This window comes from Chlorocebus sabaeus, chromosome 8 (assembly GCF_047675955.1).
Source record: "Chlorocebus sabaeus isolate Y175 chromosome 8, mChlSab1.0.hap1, whole genome shotgun sequence".
NCBI lineage: Eukaryota > Metazoa > Chordata > Mammalia > Primates > Cercopithecidae > Chlorocebus > Chlorocebus sabaeus.
Window position 1 is genome coordinate 88,772,970 of NC_132911.1, and position 25,137 is coordinate 88,798,106.

At 37.6% G+C, this 25,137-nt stretch overlaps 1 protein-coding gene across 19 annotated transcripts in view; it reads left to right on the forward strand.

The window, feature by feature from the left end:
* Window positions 1-25,137, forward strand: part of RALYL (RALY RNA binding protein like) — a 737,315-nt gene that overhangs the window by 621,212 nt on the left and 90,966 nt on the right. For 11 of the 19 annotated variants that reach the window (XM_073018172.1, XM_073018177.1, XM_073018176.1 and 8 more), the window contains one exon: window positions 2,595-2,627. The exons of the other annotated variants lie outside the window; for them this stretch is intronic. In XM_073018172.1, the coding sequence (XP_072874273.1) occupies window positions 2,595-2,627 (33 nt within the window). The remainder of the gene's footprint in view (window positions 1-2,594; window positions 2,628-25,137) is intronic. 19 annotated transcript variants of the gene reach the window in all.

Genomic DNA, 25,137 nt, shown 5'->3' on the forward strand with positions numbered 1-25,137 from the left:
ACTACTCAACTTGTTGCAATAGCACAAAGCAACCTTAAACAATATGTTAATGAAGTCACATGGCTCTGTTTCAGTAAGCTTTACTTATGGACACTGAAGTTTGAATTTCATGTAATTTTCATGTGTCACAAAATATTACTCTTCTTTTGATATTTTCTAGCTACTTTAAAATGTAAAATCCATTCTTAGCTTGGGACTATACATAATCAGAAGGAGAAAAGGATTTGGCCACAGTTTGCAAACTCTTGGTTTATAGAACATCATCAGAACTTTCAGTCCAACAATATTTTGAAAACTTGAATTTTCTTCTGAAGACTTTTCTTGAGCATTTAGAAGGAACTGGCTGAAGTGGGCTTGAAGTGGTAGGAGAAGGGGATAACTATTAATAACTTAGTTAGTCAGACTAATCATACTAACTGCAGGGGGCAGTAGGACAACCAACATGTGTCCCTGTATGCTCTAATCCAACAGTTGCTTGTCTGAAACCTTCAAAAAAAAAAAAAAAAAAAATTCTGAACTCAGTATTTTGATAATTGCAGAGGGAAAATCAAAAGTGGCGGGCTTTGCTTTTATTCAAGTTGCTTATGCCACCCTAAAGTGGTACAATGCAGTACTTGCCCAAAGGGAGTGACTGGCAGCATTGATGGAAGCTTAGTGTGAGAGCAGTGTGTAAAGTTGAAGAGACTTTGAACAAAGAATTCTGGAGAGACTAACTAGGCTGGGGTAACTAATGAAAACCAGCCTGGGAATGGAATGCAGAGGACATGAGAGTCCCAAAGGAAAAACTGATGAGACTTGCTAACTACTGAGACATGGTGGCTGAAAAAAGAGAAAGGAGAAAGATATAAAATGTTTTAAAATAGTCTCATTACATTATTCAGTGCCACTAAGAATCACATAGCAGTGAGAGGCAAGGGGGACGATGTAGTATGTAGAAAATGGGGAACATAGGAGGCTGGAGGGTAGCACTTCACAGAAGCAAATCACACACATACACTAATGTCTGATAAATGGTAGGCTGAAATTGTTGGCAAATACAGAGAGAAGGGATCCCATTAATGCCCACATGCTATCTTTATTTCAAGTATTATCAGGTGGAAAATAAACTAGTATCATTATGGTGTTGATGGTCAAAATATGTGAACAATCTCCTGCATCATATTATATAGAATCCCCCTCATTTTTTCAAGGTAATTTCCTTTTGATCACATGGCACTGGTCATGTCTTATAAAGCAAATATATCCAAACATTTTTCATTACTTATCTTCAGCTTTTCCCTCTCCAGTTCTGTTTGCTTATGTAGATCACAAATGTATGAGAAAAACAAACACAAGGCAATTAATGTACCTACAGTTAGAGATGTGAATAATACTGGAATTCAGAAAAGGAAAGGTTGCATAAATAAACCTCTCCAAACTCTTAGCACCAACTATTGGTTTTATCTGCTTCTACCCTACCTAGAGCTGTCCAAAAGGATTGCTAAGGCACTTGCTCCCTAAAAATGTCCCTTTCCTGCTATTATGATTCACCCAAAGCAGCATGGTATATGGTAGAGATGCATGTCAGCCCTGCCTATAAATGCACCAAGGCCTATTTCTCATAAGCAATTTTTTTACATACACAGAATGAAATAGAGACAAAAAAGTAATTATTGCCTTCATTGTTTGGACTCACATATATAAAAATAAATTTTTAGCCTAATTCTAAGATAGTCATTTCAACTGTCCTTCTTAAAAATCTTAAACACCAGGATTTAGTTAAAAATATCTTCAGTTTGCCTACATTTAACCCTTAATGAAACTAGTGTGGCCAAAATACATTTACCAACAGGTTTCCTTAATTATTATCTAGGAACTATTTATAAGTGGATTATTTCCTGATTTACTTACATTTTGTAAAAAAAAGAAGAGGAAAGTTAATTTATGAAGTTAGAAAAGTAGCTGGAAGAAGCCTAGCCCATTTTATAATGAAAAAAATAAGACACAGAATATGTTTTAAAGTGGCTTTCTCAAATGAACCACAACCTTCAGGATTAGACTTTCCCTTTGAGATACTGAGGTACAGAAAATACCCAGTTTTTAGAAGACACAAAGGAGGCTGAAGAATCCAAATACCCCAGCCCTAAGTGGTATTAAGACCAATAAATAACTATATATGGTATGCTGCTTCTCTCTTCAGAGTAAATCAGTTATTCGGCTAACATGTAACAAGTACATTATAAATTATTTCACTATTACAACCACCACAAATAGATATATAGAAACTTCTACAAACACATTACCATGAATAAAGAAAATGAGTAGACACAGAGAGTGCAATCAGAATTAGACTAATACTATGATCATCTTATATATCAGTTAAATGTTATGTCCTCATTCCAAGACTCTCTCATTTTATGTAGCTTCTGCATTAATCCAGCTGCAAATTTACTTAGTCCAGATTAGGTCTTAATGTATTATTTATAGCTTTTTACTGGTGGTACATTATGGATTTTCATCCAAAAAAATATAATTTTGTCAGGTGCATGTAAAAGCCATTTTTGAATATATAGCAAATTGTTATATTAAAAGAAAATTTTCATATTTTTTCATAGACTTGAATCAAAGGAACCTTTCCTGTCTGTTGGGTAAGTATTTAAATACTTTATAAGTATTAACTATTTAATTCAAATTACTAAGAACTTCTGAGATGGTATTTTCAGCATTTAACCTCATATTCAAAATCATAACATATCATTGCATGCAACACTGCTATCTATGTTTTATAAAGACTTAATTAAATTGCTCCCTAGGTTGTATTGTGACCTCAGAAATGCAGCTAATGAATATATATGAAATCCTGTACCTTCTATAAAGGCTTAGCAAGGTACACAGTGATCATCCATATTCTCTTCATGTAAAAGTATACTCACATAGGTCCTAAAAATTCCTCTGAGCCATAGCTTCACCATTCCAAGCCTGTCTACCCATTGCTGTACTCCATTTCTTTTCAATCTACTCTATTCACTGTTTCTTCACCCCCTTCCCTAAGTCTGTCTTCACAATCAATATCTATCTTTTCTCCTTAGCTTTCATTTCACTTTAATTTCTCCAGCTCACTCACATTGACTGCTTCTCTGCACCCAAAGCTGAGGAACCCTGAGGCAAATTTAGATAAGACAAATGCTTGCCTGCTCTGATGGTATCCTTCTTAGTCACAAAACATATCTTAAGAATAATATATTGTTGGCCGGGCGCGGTGGCTCATGCCTGTAATCCTAGCACTTTGGGAGGCGAGCAGATCACCTGAGGTCAGGATCTCAAGACCAGCCTGGCCAACATGGTGAAACTCCGTCTCTACTAAAAATACAAAAATTAACTGGGCATGGTGGCACACACCTGTAATCCCAGCTACTTGGGAGGCTGAGGCAGGAGAATTGCCTGAACCTGGGAGGCAGAAGTTGCGGTGAGCCAAGATTGCACCACTGCACTCCAGCCTGGGCGACAGACCAAGACTCTGTCTCAAAAAATAATAGAAATAAAATAATATGTTGTTTACATGAGTGCACATGTTCTATTTTTAGGCATTCAAAACTAATTAAGTATAAGCAATGTTGTATCTGATCAAATACTCCTTTGACTAATATATTAAAGTTTATTATGAAAGGACTTTTGCACCATCAATATTATAGATGATATTGTATCAAAAAGTGGTGAAAAATGCGATGTCTTGCCTAGAGAAATCATGCTATATTTGATGAGGGAAAAAAAGCTGTCATATATAGGCAGCCACAATACTGATGGTTAATGACCAGAAACATGGAATGGGGTTAGATTTTTAAGTGACCAGATCAATTTTCTTACTTTGTACATGGCCATTGAATATTTCTATCACTCATTCAGCAACATGGTTCCCAATTCCTTTCTACTCTTCATAAAAGCTTTTCAGAAAGCCACTCAAATCATGGAAATCAAAATAATTGTTAGGGGATGTGGAAGGCAAAAAATGGAATATATGTATTTATTTGAAGACTACATGGAAAATGAAAGGTCGAGTTGGTCTGGCCCAAAAATGGTAATAAAGCATGCTTTTTTCCCTACATTGATCATCAGCTCCTATTGTTAAAAATCTCTACACCTGAAGAAATCTTTTAGTTTGAATGCATATGTATCTGCCCTCAAGTCAAACGGCCTGAAATAGCTTCTCTTCACGCCTCACTTCATGCAGTTTCTGTGCAGCCTTTACTGTTCTCCTGGCTATTCTGAGATGAAATTCCTTTTTTATTGCATACTTCTGTTTTAAAAGGCAGACCCTAAGTAATCTTTGTTTTAACTTTTCAAGAGTTTAGCACTGAGTATTAGAACCCTGAGAAAAACTTCTCCCCCAAAAAATAATAATAATGTATCACTCAGCAAATGCTCAAAGTGGGAAAATTAGCATGGCACACATAAGATATTGCTTATGTCTTAAAAGTAAAGTGTGTGAAAGGCAACCCAAATGATTCTGCTGAATGGATATTTTAATTTATAGCTAAATGTTTCCATTCCCTCAAGAAAATTATTTTAAATAAGATTGTCCAAAGTATGTATGCTAAGGTGGGCGACTCACTTTAGTTCAGGAGTTCGAGACCAGGCTGGACAACATGGTGAAACATCTCTACAACAATGTATGTATTAGGTGAGTCTCCTGAAGGCAGCAGAGAGTTGGTTGGTGAGTTCTTATCCATTCTGCAGTTCTGTATCTTTTAAGTAAAGCATTTAGGCCATTTACATTCAATGTTTAGTATTGAGATGTGAGCTACTGTTGCATTCATCATGCTATTTGTTGCCTGCGTACCTTGGTTTTGTTTTTTGTTTTTTTCTTTTTAACTTGTATTTTTGTTTTCTAGGTCCTGTTTGATTTATGCTTTAAAGAAGTTCTGTTTTGATGTGTTTCCAGGACTCATTTCAAGATTTAGAGCTTCTTTTAGCAGTCCTTATAGTGGTGGTTTGGTACTGGCAAATTCTCTCAGCATTTGTTTGTCTGAGAAAGATGGTATCCTTCCTTATGATGCTTAGTTTCGCTGGATACAAAATTCTTGGCTGATAATTGTTTTCTCTAAGGAGACTGAAGATGGGGCCCCAATCCCTTCTAGTTTGTAGGGTTTCTGCTGAGAAATCTGCTGTTAATCTGATAGGTTCTCCTTTATAGGTTACCTGGTGCTTCTGTCTCACATCTCTTAAGATTATTTCATTCATCTTAACTTTAGATAACCTGATGACAATGTGCCTAGACGATGATATTTTTGTGATGAATTTCCCAGGTGTTCTTTATGCTTCTTGTATTTGGATGTCTAGTTCTCTAGCAAGGCCAGGGAAGTTTTCCTCGATTATTCCCCCAAATATGTTTTCCAAACTTTTAGATTTCTCTTCTTCCTTGGGAATACTGATTATTCTTAGGTTTGGTCATTTAACATAATACCAGACTTCTTAGAAGCTTTGTTCATATTTTCTTATTTGTCATGGTTGGATTGGTTTAATTTGAAGGCCTTGTCTTTGAACTCTGAATTTCTTTCTTCTACTTGTTTGTTTCTATTACTGAGACTTTCCAGAGCATTTTGCATTTCTGTGTGTCATTTCCTGAATTTTTTATTGTTGTTTTCTTTATGCTATCTATTTCCTTGAATATTTCTCCCTTCACTTCTTATGTCATTTTTTGGACTTCCTTGCACTGGGCTTTGCCTTTCTCTGGTGCCCCCCTGATTAGCTTAATAACTAACCTCCTAAACTCTTTTTCAGGTAAATCAGGGATTTCTTTTTAGCTTGGATCCATTGCTGGTGAACTAGTGTGATTTTGGGGGATGTTAAAGAGCCTTGTTTTGTCATATTACCTGAGTTGGTTTCCTGGTTCCTTCTCATTTGGGTAGGCTCTGTCAGAGGGAAGGTCTAGGGCTGAAGGCTGTTGTCCAGATTCTGTTGTCCCACAGGGAGTTCCCTTGATGTAGTACTCTCCACCTTTCCCTATGGATGTGGCTTCCTGTGAGTCAAACTACAGTGATTGTTGTCCCTCTTTTGGGTCTAGCCACCCAGCAAGTCCCCCCAGCTCCAGGCTGGTACTGGGGGTTGTCTGCAGAGTCCTGTGATGAATGGACTCTGTCAGGATTCTTAGCTTTGGTGGTTTAATGTTCTATTTTTGTGCTGGTTGGCCTTCTGCTGGGAGGTGACACTTTCCAGGGAGCATCAGCTGTAGTAGTATGGAGAGGAACCAGTGGTGGGTGAGGCCCTAGAACTCCCAAGATTATATGCCCTTTGTCTTCAGCTACCAAGGTGAGTAGGGGAGGACCATCAGGTAGGGGCAGGGCTAGGCATGTCTGAGCTCAGACTCTCCTTGGATGGATCCTGCTGTGACTGCTGTGGGGGATGGGGATGAGGTTTCCAGGTCAATTGAGTTGTGTACATAGAAGGATTATGGCTGCCTCTTCTGAGTCATGCAGGTTGTCAGAGAAGTGGGAGAAAACTAGCAGACATAGGGCTTAACCAGCTCCCATGCAAATCAAAGGCCTAGTCTCAATCCCACCATGCCACCGCTAACAGCCCCAAATTGGTTTCCAGGCATTGGATGAGCCAGGCTTGAGAACTTGCCCCAGGCTATTGGCCTCCCAGCTGTGGAAGAAAAGGGTTTGGTTCTTTCCTAGCCTGTGGAGTCCGCACACTGGATTCCCACTCTCCCTTGAGTTTTGCCCAGGAGGCTTCTTGCCCCTTTCAAGTTCTACAAAGTTCGGCTGGAGATTTCCTACTCCCTGTGGTGTTTTTCCCCCACTCCTCTGGTCACCCTCCTGATGGATCCCTGTGGTGCCAAGGAGGAATGGCCTGCTTGAAGACCCAGCGAGCTCCCAGGGCCTTTCCCACTGTTTCCTCTACCCCTGTATTTCATTCAGCTCTTGAAATTGACTCAGCTCTAGATAAGGTCAGAAACTTCTCCCGCAAACAGACCTCCAGTTTCTCCAGTGGGGGGTGTGTGTTTGGGAGAGGAGGATCTCCCTTTCTCACTTCTGCCATTGGGGCACTCACAGTATTTGGGGTGTCTCCCAGGTCCTGCAGGAGCACTCTGCCTCCTTCAGAGGGTCTGTGGGTCCTCTTGAGATTGCTGGTTCATTCTTGCAGTTGATCTGGAGCTAAAATTCACCACACAAGCCTCTTCATGCTGCTCTGTCTGTCCGAGTGGGAACTGCAGTCTAGTCCTGCCTCCCATCCTCCATGATGATCAGATTTATGACTTTTAATCCTAGTCACATGCCAGAATAAGTGCATGGTCTGTGGTTTATTATATCAGTTGGCATGTGAATATATAACATTGAATTTGTCATGGGGGGCGGAGCAAGATGGCCGAATAGGAACAGCTCCAGTCTCCAACTCCCAGCGCGAGCGTCACAGAAGACCAGTGATTTCTGCATTTTCAACTGAGGTACTGGGTTCATCTCACTGGGGAGTGCCAGACGATCGGTGCTGGTCAGCTGCTGCAGCCCGACCAGCGAGAGCTGAAGCAGGGCGAGGCATTGCCTCACCTGGGAAGCGCAAGGGGGAAGGGAATCCCTTTTCCTAGCCAGGGGAACTGAGACACACAACACCTGGAAAATCGGGTAACTCCCACCCCAATACTGCGCTTTAAGCAAACAGGCACACCAGGAGATCATATCCCACACCTAGCCGGGAAGGTCCCACACCCACGGAGCCTCCCTCATTACTAGCACAGCAGTCTGTGATCTACCAGCAAGGCAGCAGCAAGGCAGCAGCAAGGCAGCAGCGAGGCTGGGGGAGGGGCGCCCACCATTGCTGAGGCTTAAGTAGGTAAACAAAGCTGCTGGGAAGCTCGAACTGGGTGGAGCTCACAGCAGCTCAAGGAAACCTGCCTGTCTCTGTAGATACCACCTCTGGGGACAGGGCACAGCAAACAATAACAAACGCAGCAGAAAGCTCTGCAGACGCAAACGACTCTGTCTGACAGCTTTGAAGAGAGCAGTGGATCTCCCAACACGGAGGTTAGGATCTGAGAAGGGACAGACTCCCTGCTCAAGTGGGTCCCTGACCCCTGAGTAGCCTAACTGGGAGACATCCCCCACTAGGGGCAGTCTGACACCCCACACCTCACAGGGTGGAGTACACCCCTGAGAGGAAGCTTCCAAAGCAAGAATCAGACAGGTACACTCGCTGTTCAGAAATATTCTATCTTCTGCAGCCTCTGCTGCTGATACCCAGGCAAACAGGGTCTGGAGTGGACCTCAAGCAATCTCCAACAGACCTACAGCTGAGGGTCCTGACTGTTAGAAGGAAAACTATCAAACAGGAAGGACACCTACACCAAAACCCCATCAGTACATCACCATCATCAAAGACCAGAGGCAGATAAAACCACAACGATGGGGAAAAAGCAGGGCAGAAAAGCTGGAAATTCAAAAAATAAGAGCGCATCTCCCCCGGCAAAGGAGCGCAGCTCATCGCCAGCAACGGATCAAAGCTGGACGGAGAATGACTTCGACGAGATGAGAGAAGAAGGCTTCAGTCCATCAAACTTCTCAGAGCTAAAGGAGGAATTACGTACCCAGCGCAAAGAAACTAAAAATCTTGAAAAAAAAGTGGAAGAATTGATGGCTAGAGTAATTAATGCAGAGAAGGTCATAAACGAAATGAAAGAGACGAAAACCATGACACGAGAAATACGTGACAAATGCACAAGCTTCAGTAACCATCTCGATCAACTGGAAGAAAGAATGTCAGCGATTGAGGATCAAATGAATGAAATGAAGCGAGAAGAGAAACCAAAAGAAAAAAGAAGAAAAAGAAATGAACAAAGCCTGCAAGAAGTATGGGATTATGTAAAAAGACCAAATTTACGTCTGATTGGGGTGCCTGAAAGTGAGGGGGAAAATGGAACCAAGTTGGAAAACACTCTTCAGGATATCATCCAGGAGAACTTCCCCAACCTAGTAGGGCAGGCCAACATTCAAATCCAGGAAATACAGAGAATGCCACAAAGATACTCCTCGAGAAGATCAACTCCAAGACACATAATTGCCAGATTCACCAAAGTTGAAATGAAGGAAAAAATCTTAAGGGCAGCCAGAGAGAAAGGTCGGGTTACCCACAAAAGGAAGCCCATCAGACTAACAGCAGATCTCTCGGCAGAAACTCTTCAAGCCAGAAGAGAGTGGGGGCCAATATTCAACATTCTTAAAGAAAAGAATTTTAAACCCAGAATTTTATATCCAGCCAAACTAAGTTTCATAAGTGAAGGAGAAATAAAATCCTTTACAGATAAGCAAATGCTTAGAGATTTTGTCACCACTAGGCCTGCCTTACAAGAGACCCTGAAGGAAGCACTAAACATGGAAAGGAACAACCGGTACCAGCCATTGCAAAAACATGCCAAAATGTAAAGACCATCAAGGCTAGGAAGAAACTGCATCAACTAACGAGCAAAATAACCAGTTAATATCATCATGGCAGGATCAAGTTCACACATAACAATCTTAACCTTAAATGTAAATGGACTAAATGCTCCAATTAAAAGACACAGACTGGCAAACTGGATAAAGAGTCAAGACCCATCAGTCTGCTGTATTCAGGAGACCCATCTCACACGCAGAGACATACATAGGCTCAAAATAAAGGGATGGAGGAAGATTTACCAAGCAAATGGAGAACACAAAAAAGCGGGGGTTGCAATACTAGTCTCTGATAAAACAGACTTTAAACCATCAAAGATCAAAAGAGACAAAGAAGGCCATTACATAATGGTAAAGGGATCAATTCAACAGGAAGAGCTAACTATCCTAAATATATATGCACCCAATACAGGAGCACCCAGATTCATAAAGCAAGTCCTTAGAGACTTACAAAGAGACTTAGACTCCCATACAATAATAATGGGAGACTTCAACACTCCACTGTCAACATTAGACAGATCAACGAGACAGAAAGTTAACAAGGATATCCAGGAATTGAACTCATCTCTGCAGCAAGCAGACCTAATAGACATCTATAGAACTCTCCACCCCAAATCAACAGAATATACATTCTTCTCAGCACCACATCATACTTACTCCAAAATTGACCACGTAATTGGAAGTAAAGCACTCCTCAGCAAATGTACAAGAACAGAAATTATAACAAACTGTCTCTCAGACCACAGTGCAATCAAACTAGAACTCAGGACTAAGAAACTCAATCAAAACCGCTCAACTACATGGAAACTGAACAACCTGCTCCTGAATGACTACTGGGTACATAACGAAATGAAGGCAGAAATAAAGATGTTCTTTGAAACCAATGAGAACAAACATACAACATACCAGAATCTCTGGGACACATTTAAAGCAGTGTGTAGAGGGAAATTTATAGCACTAAATGCCCACAAGAGAAAGCAGGAAAGATCTAAAATTGACACTCTAACATCGCAATTAAAAGAACTAGAGAAGCAAGAGCAAACACATTCGAAAGCTAGCAGAAGGCAAGAAATAACTAAGAGCAGAACAGAACTGAAGGAGATAGAGACACAAAAAACCCTCCAAAAAATCAATGAATCCAGGAGTTGGTTTTTTGAAAAGATCAACAAAATTGACAGACCACTAGCAAGACTAATAAAGACGAAAAGAGAGAAGAATCAAATCGACGCAATTAAAAATGATAAAGGGGATATCACCACCGACCCCACAGAAATACAAACTACCATCAGAGAATACTATAAACACCTCTACGCAAATAAACTGGAAAATCTAGAAGAAATGGATAATTTCCTGGACACTTACACTCTTCCAAGACTAAACCAGGAAGAAGTTGAATCCTGAATAGACCAATAGCAGGCTCTGAAATTGAGGCAATAATTAATAGCCTACCAACCAAAAAAAGTCCAGGACCAGATGGATTCACAGCTGAATTCTACCAGAGGTACAAGGAAGAGTTGGTACCATTCCTTCTGAAACTATTCCAATCAATAGAAAAAGAGGGAATCCTCCCTAACTCATTTTATGAGGCCAACATCATCCTGATACCAAAGCCTGGCAGAGACACAACAAAAAAAAAGAGAATTTTAGACCAATATCCCTGATGAACATCGATGCAAAAATCCTCAATAAAATACTGGCAAACCGGATTCAGCAACACATCAAAAAGCTTATCCACCATGATCAAGTGGGCTTCATCCCTGGGATGCAAGGCTGGTTCAACATTCGCAAATCAATAAACATAATCCAGCATATAAACAGAACCAAAGACAAGAACCACATCATTATCTCAATAGATGCAGAAAAGGCTTTTGACAAAATTCAACAGCCCTTCATGCTAAAAACGCTCAATAAATTCGGTATTGATGGAACGTACCTCAAAATACTAAGAGCTATTTATGACAAACCCACAGCCAATATCATACTGAATGGGCAAAAACTGGAAAAATTCCCTTTGAAAACTGGCACAAGACAGGGATGCCCTCTCTCACCACTCCTATTTAACATAGTGTTGGAAGTTCTGGCTAGGGCAATCAGGCAAGAGAAAGAAATCAAGGGGATTCAGTTAGGAAAAGAAGAAGTCAAATCGTCCCTGTTTGCAGATGACATGATTGTATATTTAGAAAACCCCATTGTCTCAGCCCAAAATCTCCTGAAGCTGATAAGCAACTTCAGCAAAGTCTCAGGATACAAAATAAATGTGCAAAAATCACAAGCATTCTTATACACCAGTAACAGACAAACAGAGAGCCAAATCAGGAATGAAATTCCATTCACAATTGCTTCAAAGAGAATAAAATACCTAAGAATCCAACTTACAAGGGATGTAAAGGACCTCTTCAAGGAGAACTACAAACCACTGCTCAGTGAAATAAAAGAGGACACAAACAAATGGAAGAACATACCATGCTCATGGATAGGAAGAATCAATATCGTGAAAATGGCCATACTGCCCAAGGTAATTTATAGATTCAATGCCATCCCCATCAAGCTACCAATGAGCTTCTTCACAGAATTGGAAAAAACTGCTTTAAAGTTCATATGGAACCAAAAAAGAGCCCGCATCTCCAAGACAATCCTAAGTCAAAAGAACAAAGCTGGAGGCATCATGCTACCTGACTTCAAACTATACTACAAGGCTACAGTAACCAAAACAGCATGGTACTGGTACCAAAACAGAGATATAGACCAATGGAACAGAACAGAGCCCTCAGAAATAATACCACACATCTACAGCCATCTGATCTTTGACAAACCTGAGAGAAACAAGAAATGGGGAAAGGATTCCCTATTTAATAAATGGTGCTGGGAAAATTGGCTAGCCATAAGTAGAAAGCTGAAACTGGATCCTTTCCTTACTCCTTATACGAAAATTAATTCAAGATGGATTAGAGACTTAAATGTTAGACCTAATACCATAAAAATCCTAGAGGAAAACCTAGGTAGTACCATTCAGGACATAGGCATGGGCAAAGACTTCATGTCTAAAACACCAAAAGCAACGGCAGCAAAAGCCAAAATTGACAAATGGGATCTCATTAAACTAAAGAGCTTCTGCACAGCAAAAGAAACTACCATCAGAGTGAACAGGCAACCTACAGAATGGGAGAAAAGTTTTGCAATCTACTCATCTGACAAAGGGCTAATATCCAGAACCTACAAAGAACTCAAACAAATTTACAAGAAAAAAACAAACAACCCCATCAAAAAGTGGGCAAAGGATATGAACAGACATTTCTCAAAAGAAGACATTCATACAGCCAACAGACACATGAAAAAATGCTCATCATCACTGGCCATCAGAGAAATGCAAATCAAAACCATAATGAGATACCATCTCACACCAGTTAGAATGGCGATCATTCAAAAGTCAGGAAACAACAGGTGCTGGAGAGGATGTGGAGAAATAGGAACACTTTTACACTGTTGGTGGGACTGTAAACTAGTTCAACCATTATGGAAAACAGTATGGCGATTCCTCAAGGATCTAGAACTAGATGTACCATATGACCCAGCCATCCCATTACTGGGTATATACCCAAAGGATTATAAATTATGCTGCTATAAAGACACATGCACACGTATGTTTATTGCAGCACTATTCACAATAGCAAAGACTTGGAATCAACCCAAATGTCCATCAGTGACAGATTGGATTAAGAAAATGTGGCACATATACACCATGGAATACTATGCAGCCATAAAAAAGGATGAGTTTGTGTCCTTTGTAGGGACATGGATGCAGCTGGAAACCATCATACTTAGCAAACTATCACAAGAACAGAAAACCAAACACCGCATGTTCTCACTCATAGGTGGGAACTGAACAATGAGATCACTTGGACTCGGGAAGGGGAACATCACACACTGGGGCCTATCATGGGGAGGGGGGAGGGGGGAGGGATTGCATTGGGAGTTATACCTGATGTAAATGACGAGTTGATGGGTGCAGCACACCAACATGGCACAAGTATACATATGTAACAAACCTGCACGTTGTGCACATGTACCCTACAACTTAAAGTATAATAATAATAAATAAATTTAAAAAAAAAAAAAAACATTGAATTTGTCCCCAGCACACCTCACATTAATTTTAATTCTATGTTCAATAAAAATGTGTGAATTATATTAATGAATAAATCACTGCTAAATATTGCATACTTTAGTTCACTGCCCATCAGTGTCTTAAAATATTTGTTAATATGCACTGGCGAAAGTTGCGTTCGCCCTCATAGACTTGGACACCTACAAGCTAGATATGTTAGTTTAGGCAATTACTTAAACTCCCAAGCTTCAGGTTCTTGTTTGTGAAATGGAGATTAAAAGATTTAGATAATTTATATCAAACATTTAGCACAGTTTTTGGTACATAAGAATTGCTCATAAATGTTAGCTATTATTACAATTCTGGAAGGTGTATTTATGTATCATGTTATAAAGAGCCAATCAGAAACCTTTAAAATAGTTCATAGAATAAATCTCCATTTTTATAGGCAGTGTTTTGAGTTACATTATAAAAAACAAAAGTTTCATTATAAAAACCAACAAAAGTTATTATATTGGAGAAAAATAAAAATTGTCATGAAATGAGTTATCAAGCAATATGAGTACAGATGTTTCAGATTTTAATGATGAATACTGGTAATTGTCATTTAAATTTTTTAAGTAGGAATACTGATATATTTTTAATATGCATCTCATCTTAAATTGAGAAGCCAAATTCTTCCCTGGATAAATGTGCTGTACTAATTTTGAAATAAAATGTTTTGGTCACAACATAGACCCAATCTGAATATTGCAGTGGAAAAAAAAAACTGTCAAAGAAAGTTACAGAAAATTATTTCCTTACTGAGAAAGATCATGGACTTGTGAAAAGAAGTTGAGTGAAATCTCAGGTCTCTGATCCTGCAACTATATATATGATATAAAAAGAACTTTCTTCATATGCACCAGGAAATGATTTCTAAAATATATCATTGAGGGGGAAACCCACTCCCCCACCAGTGTTCATTTAATGTAGTTTCCCTTTAATACACCTAGAGTGAGGCATGAAGGCTCATCCCAAAGTGTGATTCTGTTTGCCCAGGTAGATCAACAGATGCAGTGTTTTCCAAAGCTACCTAGGTGATTCTGATACCAGTGAGGCCTGGGAGCCATCATCTACAAGGAACCATCATCTACATCCATCCCCCTCCATTTTTTTTCCATACACACATGCACAAGCTGTCATTATAAACACTTATCATCTCTGGAGTCCCTTCAGAAAAATCTTTGAAATATAATGTCTCACAATCCCTCCCTGTTTTAAATGCATGTGGTGGAGGCAGCCACATTGAACTAGAACTATCTTAGAGTTCACTTAACAGAGACCAGGATAGATGCAAAGAGCCCAGAATAAATGCCATGGAAGCCTCCACACTGCCTATGCCAAAGTACATATAAATTCATTCTGATGTCATCTTAGACCTAAGGCTGGGATCATAATAAATTTTAAACTTCAAAATATTAAATAATATAAATTCAATATTTAATAAATGTCTGTTTATTAAATAGTAATATTTTCTATTTTAAACTATTGTAAGTATATTATATATTTACTATATTTAAATGTATTATAAATGCATAATATTGAGTATGTTTATATTATTATAAATAAAATACATTTATAAAATAAATTTCAATATTAAAGTTCTTGCCCACCTTAACATTTTTTAAGATGTTAAGCAACCTTGCTTTTTAATGGAGGGCTAAAGTTTGGGGGCTCATATTCCAATCATCCTTGAAACATTGTATTTTAGAGCAATTAATGTAATAAAATTCTACTAGGAGAATGGTTCCTTTCAACGTTGCATCAGATAGAATCTGATCTTGGAAATAAGGTGAGAGAAAACAGCCATCAAGTTTGCATTTAGAAAGGTGAATAAGGCCAGGTGCTGTGGCTCACGCCTGTAATCCCAGCACTTTAGGAGGCTGAGGCAGGCAGATCACAAGGTCAGGAGATCGAGACCATCTTGGCCAACATGGTGAAATGCCGGCTCTACTAAAAATACAAGTTATCTGGACATGGTGGTGTATGCCTGTAATCCTAGCTACTCGGGAGGCTGAGGGAGGAGAATCACTTCAACCGGGGAGTCAGAGGTTGCAGTAAGCCAGGATCGTTCCACTGCACTCCAGCCTGGCGGACAGAGAGAGACTCTGTCTCGAAAAATAAAAAAAAGAAAGGTGAATAAGCACAGAGTGATCATCTCAATTAAGAGTCCAATATATAAATCTTAGTTTAAAACCAGTCTTGCCTTGAAAAAGCTATTTACAACTTTTTAATGAAAAATACAAATGAGAAGGAATCAAAGATCCTTCATTTGAAGGTTGAGATATCCATTGTAAAATTACATGACAAAAAATGCATGAAGTTTCTTCAAGCACTGACTGTTGATACCTTGCAGACACTGAGCCACTTTGAACATAAACTCACAGCACCAAAGGTAACTCTCCACATGAATTATTTCTTCTTGTCTCTTCAGCATGAAGTTGAACTTTTAAGAAGACTTTAATATGAATTAGTTGTAACTTGAAATTAAATATCTATTTATACCAATTTTTCGTTTGATGAATTTTTTCGTAAGTAGCTTTATTATGAGGATGATTATTACATGGGTTAAAAAAAAACTTTAGATTTTTTTCTCTGTATCAGAATAATTTAAATAACTCAGAACAATTTAAAAGTTATATATCTCAGAATATATTATTTCCTAGGTTTGGCTGGAAGATCTTCAAGAACACATCACGACAGGGCCAGGGAAATGGTTAATGGATACAAAAAAAATTAGAAAGAATGAATAAGACCTATTTGATTGCACAGCAGGGTGACTATAGTCAATAAGAACATAACTGTACATCTTAAGTAACTCTGTGAGTGTAATTGGATTGTTTGTAACACAAAGCATAAATGCTTGGGAAAATGGACACCACATTCTCCCTGATGTGATTATTACACATTGCATGTCTGTGTGAAAATATCTTATACACCCCACAAATATACATGCCTACTATGCACCCACGAAAGTTAACATTAGAAAATTTAAAATTATAAAAAGAAATATGTAAAAAGAATACATCAAGGATAAAAATATCAGAATTATTATATTTATCTCTAGTGAAGCAATGACTGTATGTGTGAGCTAAGCATGGCCCAGCCAAGCCTGGATCTCCTAAATCCTTTGAGATGCACAGGATCTATTCTACTAAATCCAAAAAAGAAAGAGTAAATACTGTCAGGGCAACAAAGCTTGCCCTGCATCCAAAAATGATCTTATAATTGCTAATAGATATAGTTTGTGAAAACATTTTCCCTGAGGGATATTTTCTCCCTTTTCTTTCCAGTCTTGAAGCAGAATTTAGATCTTCAATATACTTCTGCTGTTATGAAAACTTTATTAAACCTTGACATTCTTATTAAAGATTCACATTATTTTACATTTATCCGGGTTTTGTAGGAAACCTCATATTTAGTAACAGATGCTATATATGATTATAGTATTAGCCACTTACTTTAACAGCACAAGTTCTGTAATTTGATTTCCTTCCTCTGAATCCCATTCTGCCACTTCCTAGATAGATGGCTTTGGCAATTTAACTTTCCCGAGTCTCCATTTGCTCACCTAAGGTAGTAAGTAACTAACCTTTTATTATTATTATTATTATTATTAAGTAATTTTTTTTGAGACAGGTTCTTACTCTGTCTCCCAGGTTGGAGTTCAGTGGTGCAATCAGTCACTGCAGCCTCAACCTCCCAGCCTCAGGTGATCCTCCCTCCTCAGCTTCCCAAGTAGCTAGAACTATAGGCATGAGCCACCACACCTGGCTAATTCTTATCTTTTGTAGAAATGGGGTCTCACTGTGTTGGACAGGCTAGTCTTAAACTCCTGGTTTCAAGCAATCTTCCCACCTCATCCTCCAAAAGTACTGGGGTTACAGGCGTGAGCCACCATGCCAGGTCATAACTAACTCTTAACAGCTGTTATGAATGAGATAATACTTAGTGTCTGACATAGTAAACAGGAAAGAAATACCAATTATTAAAAACATTCTGTGCAGCAATTAAGTTATATTATAAATCTTTTCTAAAGTTTCACTGAATCACAGAGATGTTAACCAATTGAATCCAAAGGCCTGAATATTTTAGAAGTGTTAAGAGAATCAAATTCTCAGTTCAGAAGAGAGTGAAATCAGCACAGGAATGATAGACTGCTTTACTAGGGGAGATCGCTGAGGAAGGGAGACAAGAAAAAACAAAACAGCAGCCTGAAGACAGGAAGACAATTCTGGACTGTACTTAGAGTGATATAAAATATGGAGTACAACATTAAAAACTTTAATAATAGGAACATGAAGGAGGGAAAACAATACTAATTTAGGGATGGTTGGTAGTAAAGCACATAAAAGCAAAAGCAGATCTGTATTAATGCCATCAAATGATAGCTGTCTATGAAACATTTAGGAATTGAGAAGTTAAAGAAACTGGTCAGATTATTAGGAAAATTTTCAAGACAAAAGTAGGACCTGAGTTTTTCTTCAAGGTGAGGTAAGAATTCAATACGGAGCTACTAAAATGGCATTCCTGGGAGACAGAGTTGGATGAGTGGCAGCAGAGAAGGCACCGTACCCAGCGTATCAGACATTCCAGTCTAGTGAGCTAGGAAGATTCAGGAAAAGACAAAAGATAAGATTGGCTAATTCAGGGAGAATCTGTATTGAGAAATTATCCTAATACAAGGAGCTTTCTGCTCATTCTATGGGTGAAGTGGAGTCATTCAATGATGTATACCTGCTTGACTGTTTCGCTTTTAACTGGAGAGTGATGTTATCCAAAGTGAGCCGCTTATAAAGTGGCTGCAGAAGTTCAGGCATGACTTGAAAAGATGCAAGACTTGAATAGAATGAAATAAGAATGTAAAGAAAATGCCTGATGAAATCACATTTTATTTAAGAATGTTGAAATCAGTGAGTGAGTGATGTCTTAAAGTTTTCTCAGTTAGACTTGATGGGATCATGGTGACAGTATGACAAGCTAAAATCCATGCATAGTGTTGAAACTAAGGGAAGGTTAACAAGAAATTGTCCCTAAGCTTTAAATATGCCCATCTAACATCATGGAATTACTAATGGCCAATTCAATGCCTGTCTTTTGATGATGCGGTTTCAATTTTCTCTATGTCTGCAGGGAAAAAGGGATAAGGAGATAAAGCCAATTTTCTTCTAAAAATCTACTTTTTTGGGGTTTTTTTAGACTCAGACAGTGCTACCACAAAATTAATGATTTCTTTACCAACTGCATTTGCTTCATTTTTTCCCCCAAAGTCCTCCAGGCTACTTCTTTGGAGAGTACACAAAGTTTCCACAGCGCTATTTTTGTAATCTAAAGCAGTTGTGCTTTCAGGCCTGATGCTACAGCTGTAATTTTAATTTATCAACCTGCCAGTCAGTGAAATGCTGTAAAAACATTTGAAAGCTTAAACCCATCATTTATTTCTGCACCTGTCAATGACACTTTTCTGTACTTGTCAAAATCATTTAAACTGCACTATGATGGCATATACAATATCACCAATAAATTGGGTAATCAATCATGTATGTGCATATTTTGACAGTGGCGTCTTGAATGCATGGTCTCCTGGATGCATTTTTAAGAAGTAGGGGCTCATTACTGTTCAATAGTAAAATACAGTAGAGTCATCAAAAAGAGTCTCCCTCAGTCTTTTACAATTAAAAAAATGTCTTCGGAAACAGAGGGGCTGATTGTGCCTGAAATGGCTTTTATTTCTTCAGCAAAATGTTCTCCTTGGGGAAAAGGAAGTAATTGCAGATTATAGCAGGCAGGAATATAGTGTTACATGGAGGGAAGAAAATGTATAGGATCATTAAATAGATTTATTTAAGTTCTGCTTATAAAGAAAGCAGTGGTGCAGTACTTTATAGCTGATGATATTTCAAAAGAGTGTTATCAGCACTTCCACTACTATCTAATTTGTTCATATAATAAAGTGTCACATTAAACCCAATATCACAATTCATATCAGTTTTACTTCAAAAATTGGTGTCGTTACATATCATAGGCAACCCCAGCCCCAAAAATGTTTGATGAGATCTTTTATCACAATAAATTATAGAATTTAAAAAATCAATCTATTAGAGAGAGAGAACCTGTTAAATCATTAAATCCACTCAACCCAGTAACGAATTTGATGTCATTTAGTCTGTGTTTCTAAGATAAAATGTTGTTAAAATTGTAACTTAAATAATATTGTCTAAATAATCTAACTGTACCCTCTGAACTCTTGGTTGTAGCAATCCTCGCCATTTATTTATATTTTTTAAAAAAGCAAGTCTTACGAGAAACCCTTTAAAATCTATGAAGGATTTATGACCACTTCATAGCATGCAACTCTAAATTAGCCAAACTAATTTATAGACATCAAATATTTCTACATAAGAAAATGAATCAGTAAACTAGACATGCATAAGATCTCACTCATGGGAAAAATCTAACCTTAAGTGTTGTTTCAGAATCATATTTAAAACAAACAGAGCTTTGGGATGTGTATTAATGTACACAACCAGCACTGTTTCCTTATTGCTACCAGTACTGTTTTCAAGGAACATGATTTTGTTTTGTTTTGTTTTTTTAATTTCACTCTAAGTTCTGGGATACACGTGCTGAACATGCAGGTTTGTTACACAGGTATACGTGTGCGATGATGGTTTGCTGTACCTATCAACCTGTCATCTAGGTTTTAAGTCCCACATGCATTAGGTATTTGTCCTAATGCTCTCCCTCCCCTTTCCCCTCATCCCCTGACAGGCCCTGGTGTGTGATGTTCCCCTCCCTGTGTCCGTGTGTTCTCATTGGAACATGAGTTTTTTAAGGTGTCAAGCCACATCGGAAAGGGTAATCATATAGTCAGGCTGTTTAAAGATAAATCTAATGAATGTGTATATGAATAAAATAGAAATGGTGGCTAAGATTAGACGTCATATGTGGAATCAATACTGTACAGAGTTGTTATTGCTTTGATTTAAAATAAGATCTTAGTCTCATATACTTTTAATATCAGTCCTGAAAGCAGTCACTAAAAATAATGCAAAATAAGTGCTCTGATTTCACTCGACTACCTTCAACTCATCTCAAAGAAAGCTAATTAAGCTTACTTGAAGAGAACTCATTTCTCTTTTTTTTTTAGCTCCATTAAATATACTGAAGACTGAATTTTCAATTAAATAATACTTGATTATCTAAATAATTTTTGGCAATTTAAATAGCATTTATTTCAGACAGTTCAAAGTATTGATTATCCTTTATTTAGTGTTCTTCAATGAATCTTTACTGATTCTCATAAAAACAGAATAGATATCATCATTCCTTAAATACTGAATCAGTGAGATACAGAGACATTATGATAACTCCATAAATAAAGACAGAATATCGGCAGCTATTTTGGAATGGAGTCCAGTCTGGGACTTTTGCTTACAAAGCTGGCAACTTCAGGCATCTTAACACCTCATGTTTTCTTCTGAGTTTCATCTGCACTTGAATGTCTAAATAATAGCTTTAATTATTCATGAAAATAATCATGTACATAAAAAGTAATTTATTGCTTTTAGAGCCATTGTGAATCCCAGATTTGCACTATAAAAGTGCTAGCAAAAGTTTTAAAGCCTCACTTCCCAATCACATTCTGTTCATCCAGCCAGGAAAGACTGATCTTTATTTCATCAATCTCAAAATGTGACCTTTTCAACGCTTTTAATGACATGTTCAAAGTACAGAAATGCTTTTTGATTCAAAAGGATTTTCTACTTTATTCTGCAAAACAAGTCAGCTATCATAGTATAATCAATAGCTGCCAACTATTAGCAAAAGCCATGCATCACTTATACTTTAAGAGCTTATCAGGAAAAAAATGCATTCAGTGGCTGTATTTTGGCATGCTAAGGTAGATATTAAAATGAAAAGTCAATCCTCAAATGTTTCATGTTTTTAGAAATGTTATTATTTCCTTAGTAAAAATTTCACGAGATCACATTCAAAATATACCATTAGAAGATGCTGGCCACATTCAACTTCAAAATGAGATAATGTGCTTGTAGTTCTATTCAGTGTTAGGCAACCAACTACAGTTTCCCCTTAGCTTCAATGAAAAGCATATAAAAGATGAAACACTTGTTGAGACATTTCTTCCAGATACTGGCTAAATTATCATATCATGCAAGGGGTATTTCAGTTAAGTGTGTATTATAGCCCAATTGGATACTAAAAGTCTTGAAAGCCTTTTTCAAAGTGAGGTTCTCTAGAGAAGTTATTTTAAAGATGCGTTCTGTAAATCATGGGCCTTTGATTATCCAGCCCATGGCAGGCTAAGCACTTCAAATTCCCATGTAAAGCCACCAAGTCACAAATTAAGGGACTGCCCAATAAATCAAAGCATTCATTCCTAATTTTCTTAAGTTGCCAGGTTTTAGTTTGAAGCTCTTGAGAAAGGATTTGATAGCATTGCTGCCCCTTCTGTGAAGAACAGTTGTCTAATTTCATTAAGTGCATCAATTCAACATTTGAAGGGCACCGTGTATGTGCAAAATATCATGTGATAACAATGTCAGTTGCTGTTCTAAACTAGCCTGCTAGACAGGGATAGTTTCCTACTATTGTGACTAAAAATTGAGCTTTCCTTCCTTATTACAAATAGAACAACAAATCATCCTTGATAGGGAATTTAGTAAAATATTTAGACATTTATTTTGGCAATATAAGATGAAGAGTGGTATCAAAATCATTTAGACTTAACTAACAAATATGTCTTCAAAAAATTACGCAATGCACATTGTTTTTAAAAGCATCATTAATTGCCTAACAGTACCCTCCAAACTACAAATCAGGGGTTAAAAATAGGAAGTGAATCTTATGATGCAATTTCATTCTAATCAAGACTTTATTTCCAGTATCTTTATTGTTATTTTTGAATAAATTCAGTTATATTTAGATAAAATTTATTCAGTGCAAAATTCCATTGAAGTTATAGTATTTAAAATACTAGGGTATATCAGTGCAAAGCAAGAGGCGAGGTGCACTGAACTGCTGCTTCATCTCATAGTGGATTCAGTAAAGCAGTGCCAATCAATGAATTGTTTTTACCATTTCATTTCAGAAAGTAGGAGTAAGCATTTTAAAACTTATAGCATGTTTATATGGCTATGATATCTAAATGTATGATTTTCTACAAAAGTATCAGACTGTGATAGATTGGAAATATTTTAAATAAAAAATAAAAATTTGGTCCTTTACCATAATAAGCCAGGAAGACTTAGACAAGACTACATCTTTGCCTTTGGGGAGGTTGTAATCTAATGAACAGTACAAAAACCAATAAGTTAGTGTCTATAATACAAGGTATTGCTTGGGAATTCTAATCTGCTGAAGAAGATAAAATAAAAATGAACATATATCTATAACATAAGTCATTCTTTGAAAACTCTTGAAAGGAAATAAAAGGTTGTGGGACTAGTGATACATAATGGCACACGAAGCCAGATGGGTTTAGTTTCTGTTTGGAAATAGGTAGTAGCACCATTTGGCTAGACCAAAGGGCATCTTAAAAGAGACACTGGATGACATGCCTAGAAAATTAAACAATGACTATATCAAGGGAGACTAGAAAACCCTGAATATGTTTTAACTTTTCTTCAACTCCCCTCTCCCTTTCTCACCCCTCCTGCCTCTGCCTTATTCTCTTACTTTCTCTCTCTCCTCCTTGACCCCTATTTATTTTCCTATCATTCTCCTTTTCTTCTCTTTCCTCTTCTCCTCTTTCTTTCCTTCTCTCTTCTTCTCTCCTCACATTCTCTCTTTGTCCTACTTCTTCACCTCTCTCTATTCCTCCTTCTTTCTGCTGCTTCTCTATATTTTTCTTCAATTCAAAAAATGCATGCCTTCCATCAGAAGAGAATATCTCAAAATATTAAGAGCCATCTATGACAAACCCACAGCCAACATAATATTGAACAGGCAAAAACTAAAAGCATTCCCCCTAAGGCCTGGAACAATACAAGGATGCCCACTCTCAGCACTCCCATTCAACATGGTACTAGAAGTGCTAGCCAGAGCAATCAGGCAAGAGAAAAAAATAAAAGGCATCCAAATAGGAAAATAAGTCAAACTATCTCTCTTCACAGATTACGTGATTTTATACCTAGAATGCCCTAAAGACTCCACCAAAAGGCTCCCGCAACTGATGTGCCACTTCAGTAAAGTTTCAGCCTACAAAATCAGTGTACAAAAATCAGTAGCATGTCTATATACCAATAATGTTCAAGTTGAGAACCAAATCAAGAATGCAATCCCATTTACCATAGCTGCAAAAAAAATAAAAATAAATAAGTAAACCAAAGAATACATCTAACCAGGGAGGTGAGAGATCTCTACAAGGAGAACTACAAAACATTGTTCAAAGAAATCATACATGACGCAAATGAATGGAAAAAACATCTATGGCTCATGAATTGTAAAACTCAGTATCTTTAAAATCGCCAGACTACCCAAAGCAACCTATAGATCCAGGACTATTCCTGTCAAACTACCAACATCATCTTTCTCAGAACTAGTAAAAGCTATTCTAAAATTCAAAGGAAACAACAAAAAAAAAGAGCCTGAATACCCAAAACAATCCTAAGTAAAAAGAACAAAGTCAGAGGCATTACAGTACCCAAATTCAAACTACACTATAAAGCTACAGCAACCAAAACATCATGGTACTGGTACAAAAACAGACAATAGACCAGTGGAACAGAATGGGGAACCTGGAAATAAAGCCACACACCTACAGCTATCTGATCTTTGACAAAGTCAACAAAAATAAGCAATGGGGAATGGACTTCCTATTCAATAATTAATACAAAAATTAACTCAAATTGGATTACATATTTAAATGTAAAGACCTCAAACTATAAGAATCTTAGAAAAAACTTAGAAAATGCCATTCTGGACATCAGCCTTGGGAAAGAATTCATGGCTAACTTCTCAAAAGCAATTGCAATGAAAACAGAAATTGAGAAGTGGGGCCTAATGAAACTTAAGAGCTTCTGCGTGCAAAAGAAACTATCAAGGAAGTAAACAGCAAAATATTTTGCTCTCTACAGACTGGGAGCAAAATATTCACAAACTATATATCTGACAAAGGTCTAATATCCAGAATCTATAAGGAACTTAAACAAATCATCAAGCAAAAAACCCCATTAAAAAGAAGGCAAAGGACATGAACAGACATTTCTCAAAAGAAGACATACAAGCTGCCAACAAACATGTGAATAAATGGTCATCATCACTAATGTTCAGAGATATGCAGATCAAAACCGCAATGAAATACTATCTACTGCGGTCAGAATGGCTATTATTAAAAAATCAAAAAACAACAGATGTTGTCAAGGCTGTGGAGAAAAGGGAACACTCATACACTGTTGGTGGGAATGTAAATTAGTTCAACCACTGTGGAAAGCAGTCTGGAGGTTTTTCAAAGAACTCAAAATAGAACTACCATTCAACCCAGCAATCCCATTACAGGATATATCCAAAAATAAACAAAGTGTTCTACCAAAAAGACACAAGCACTTGCATGTTTATCACAGCACT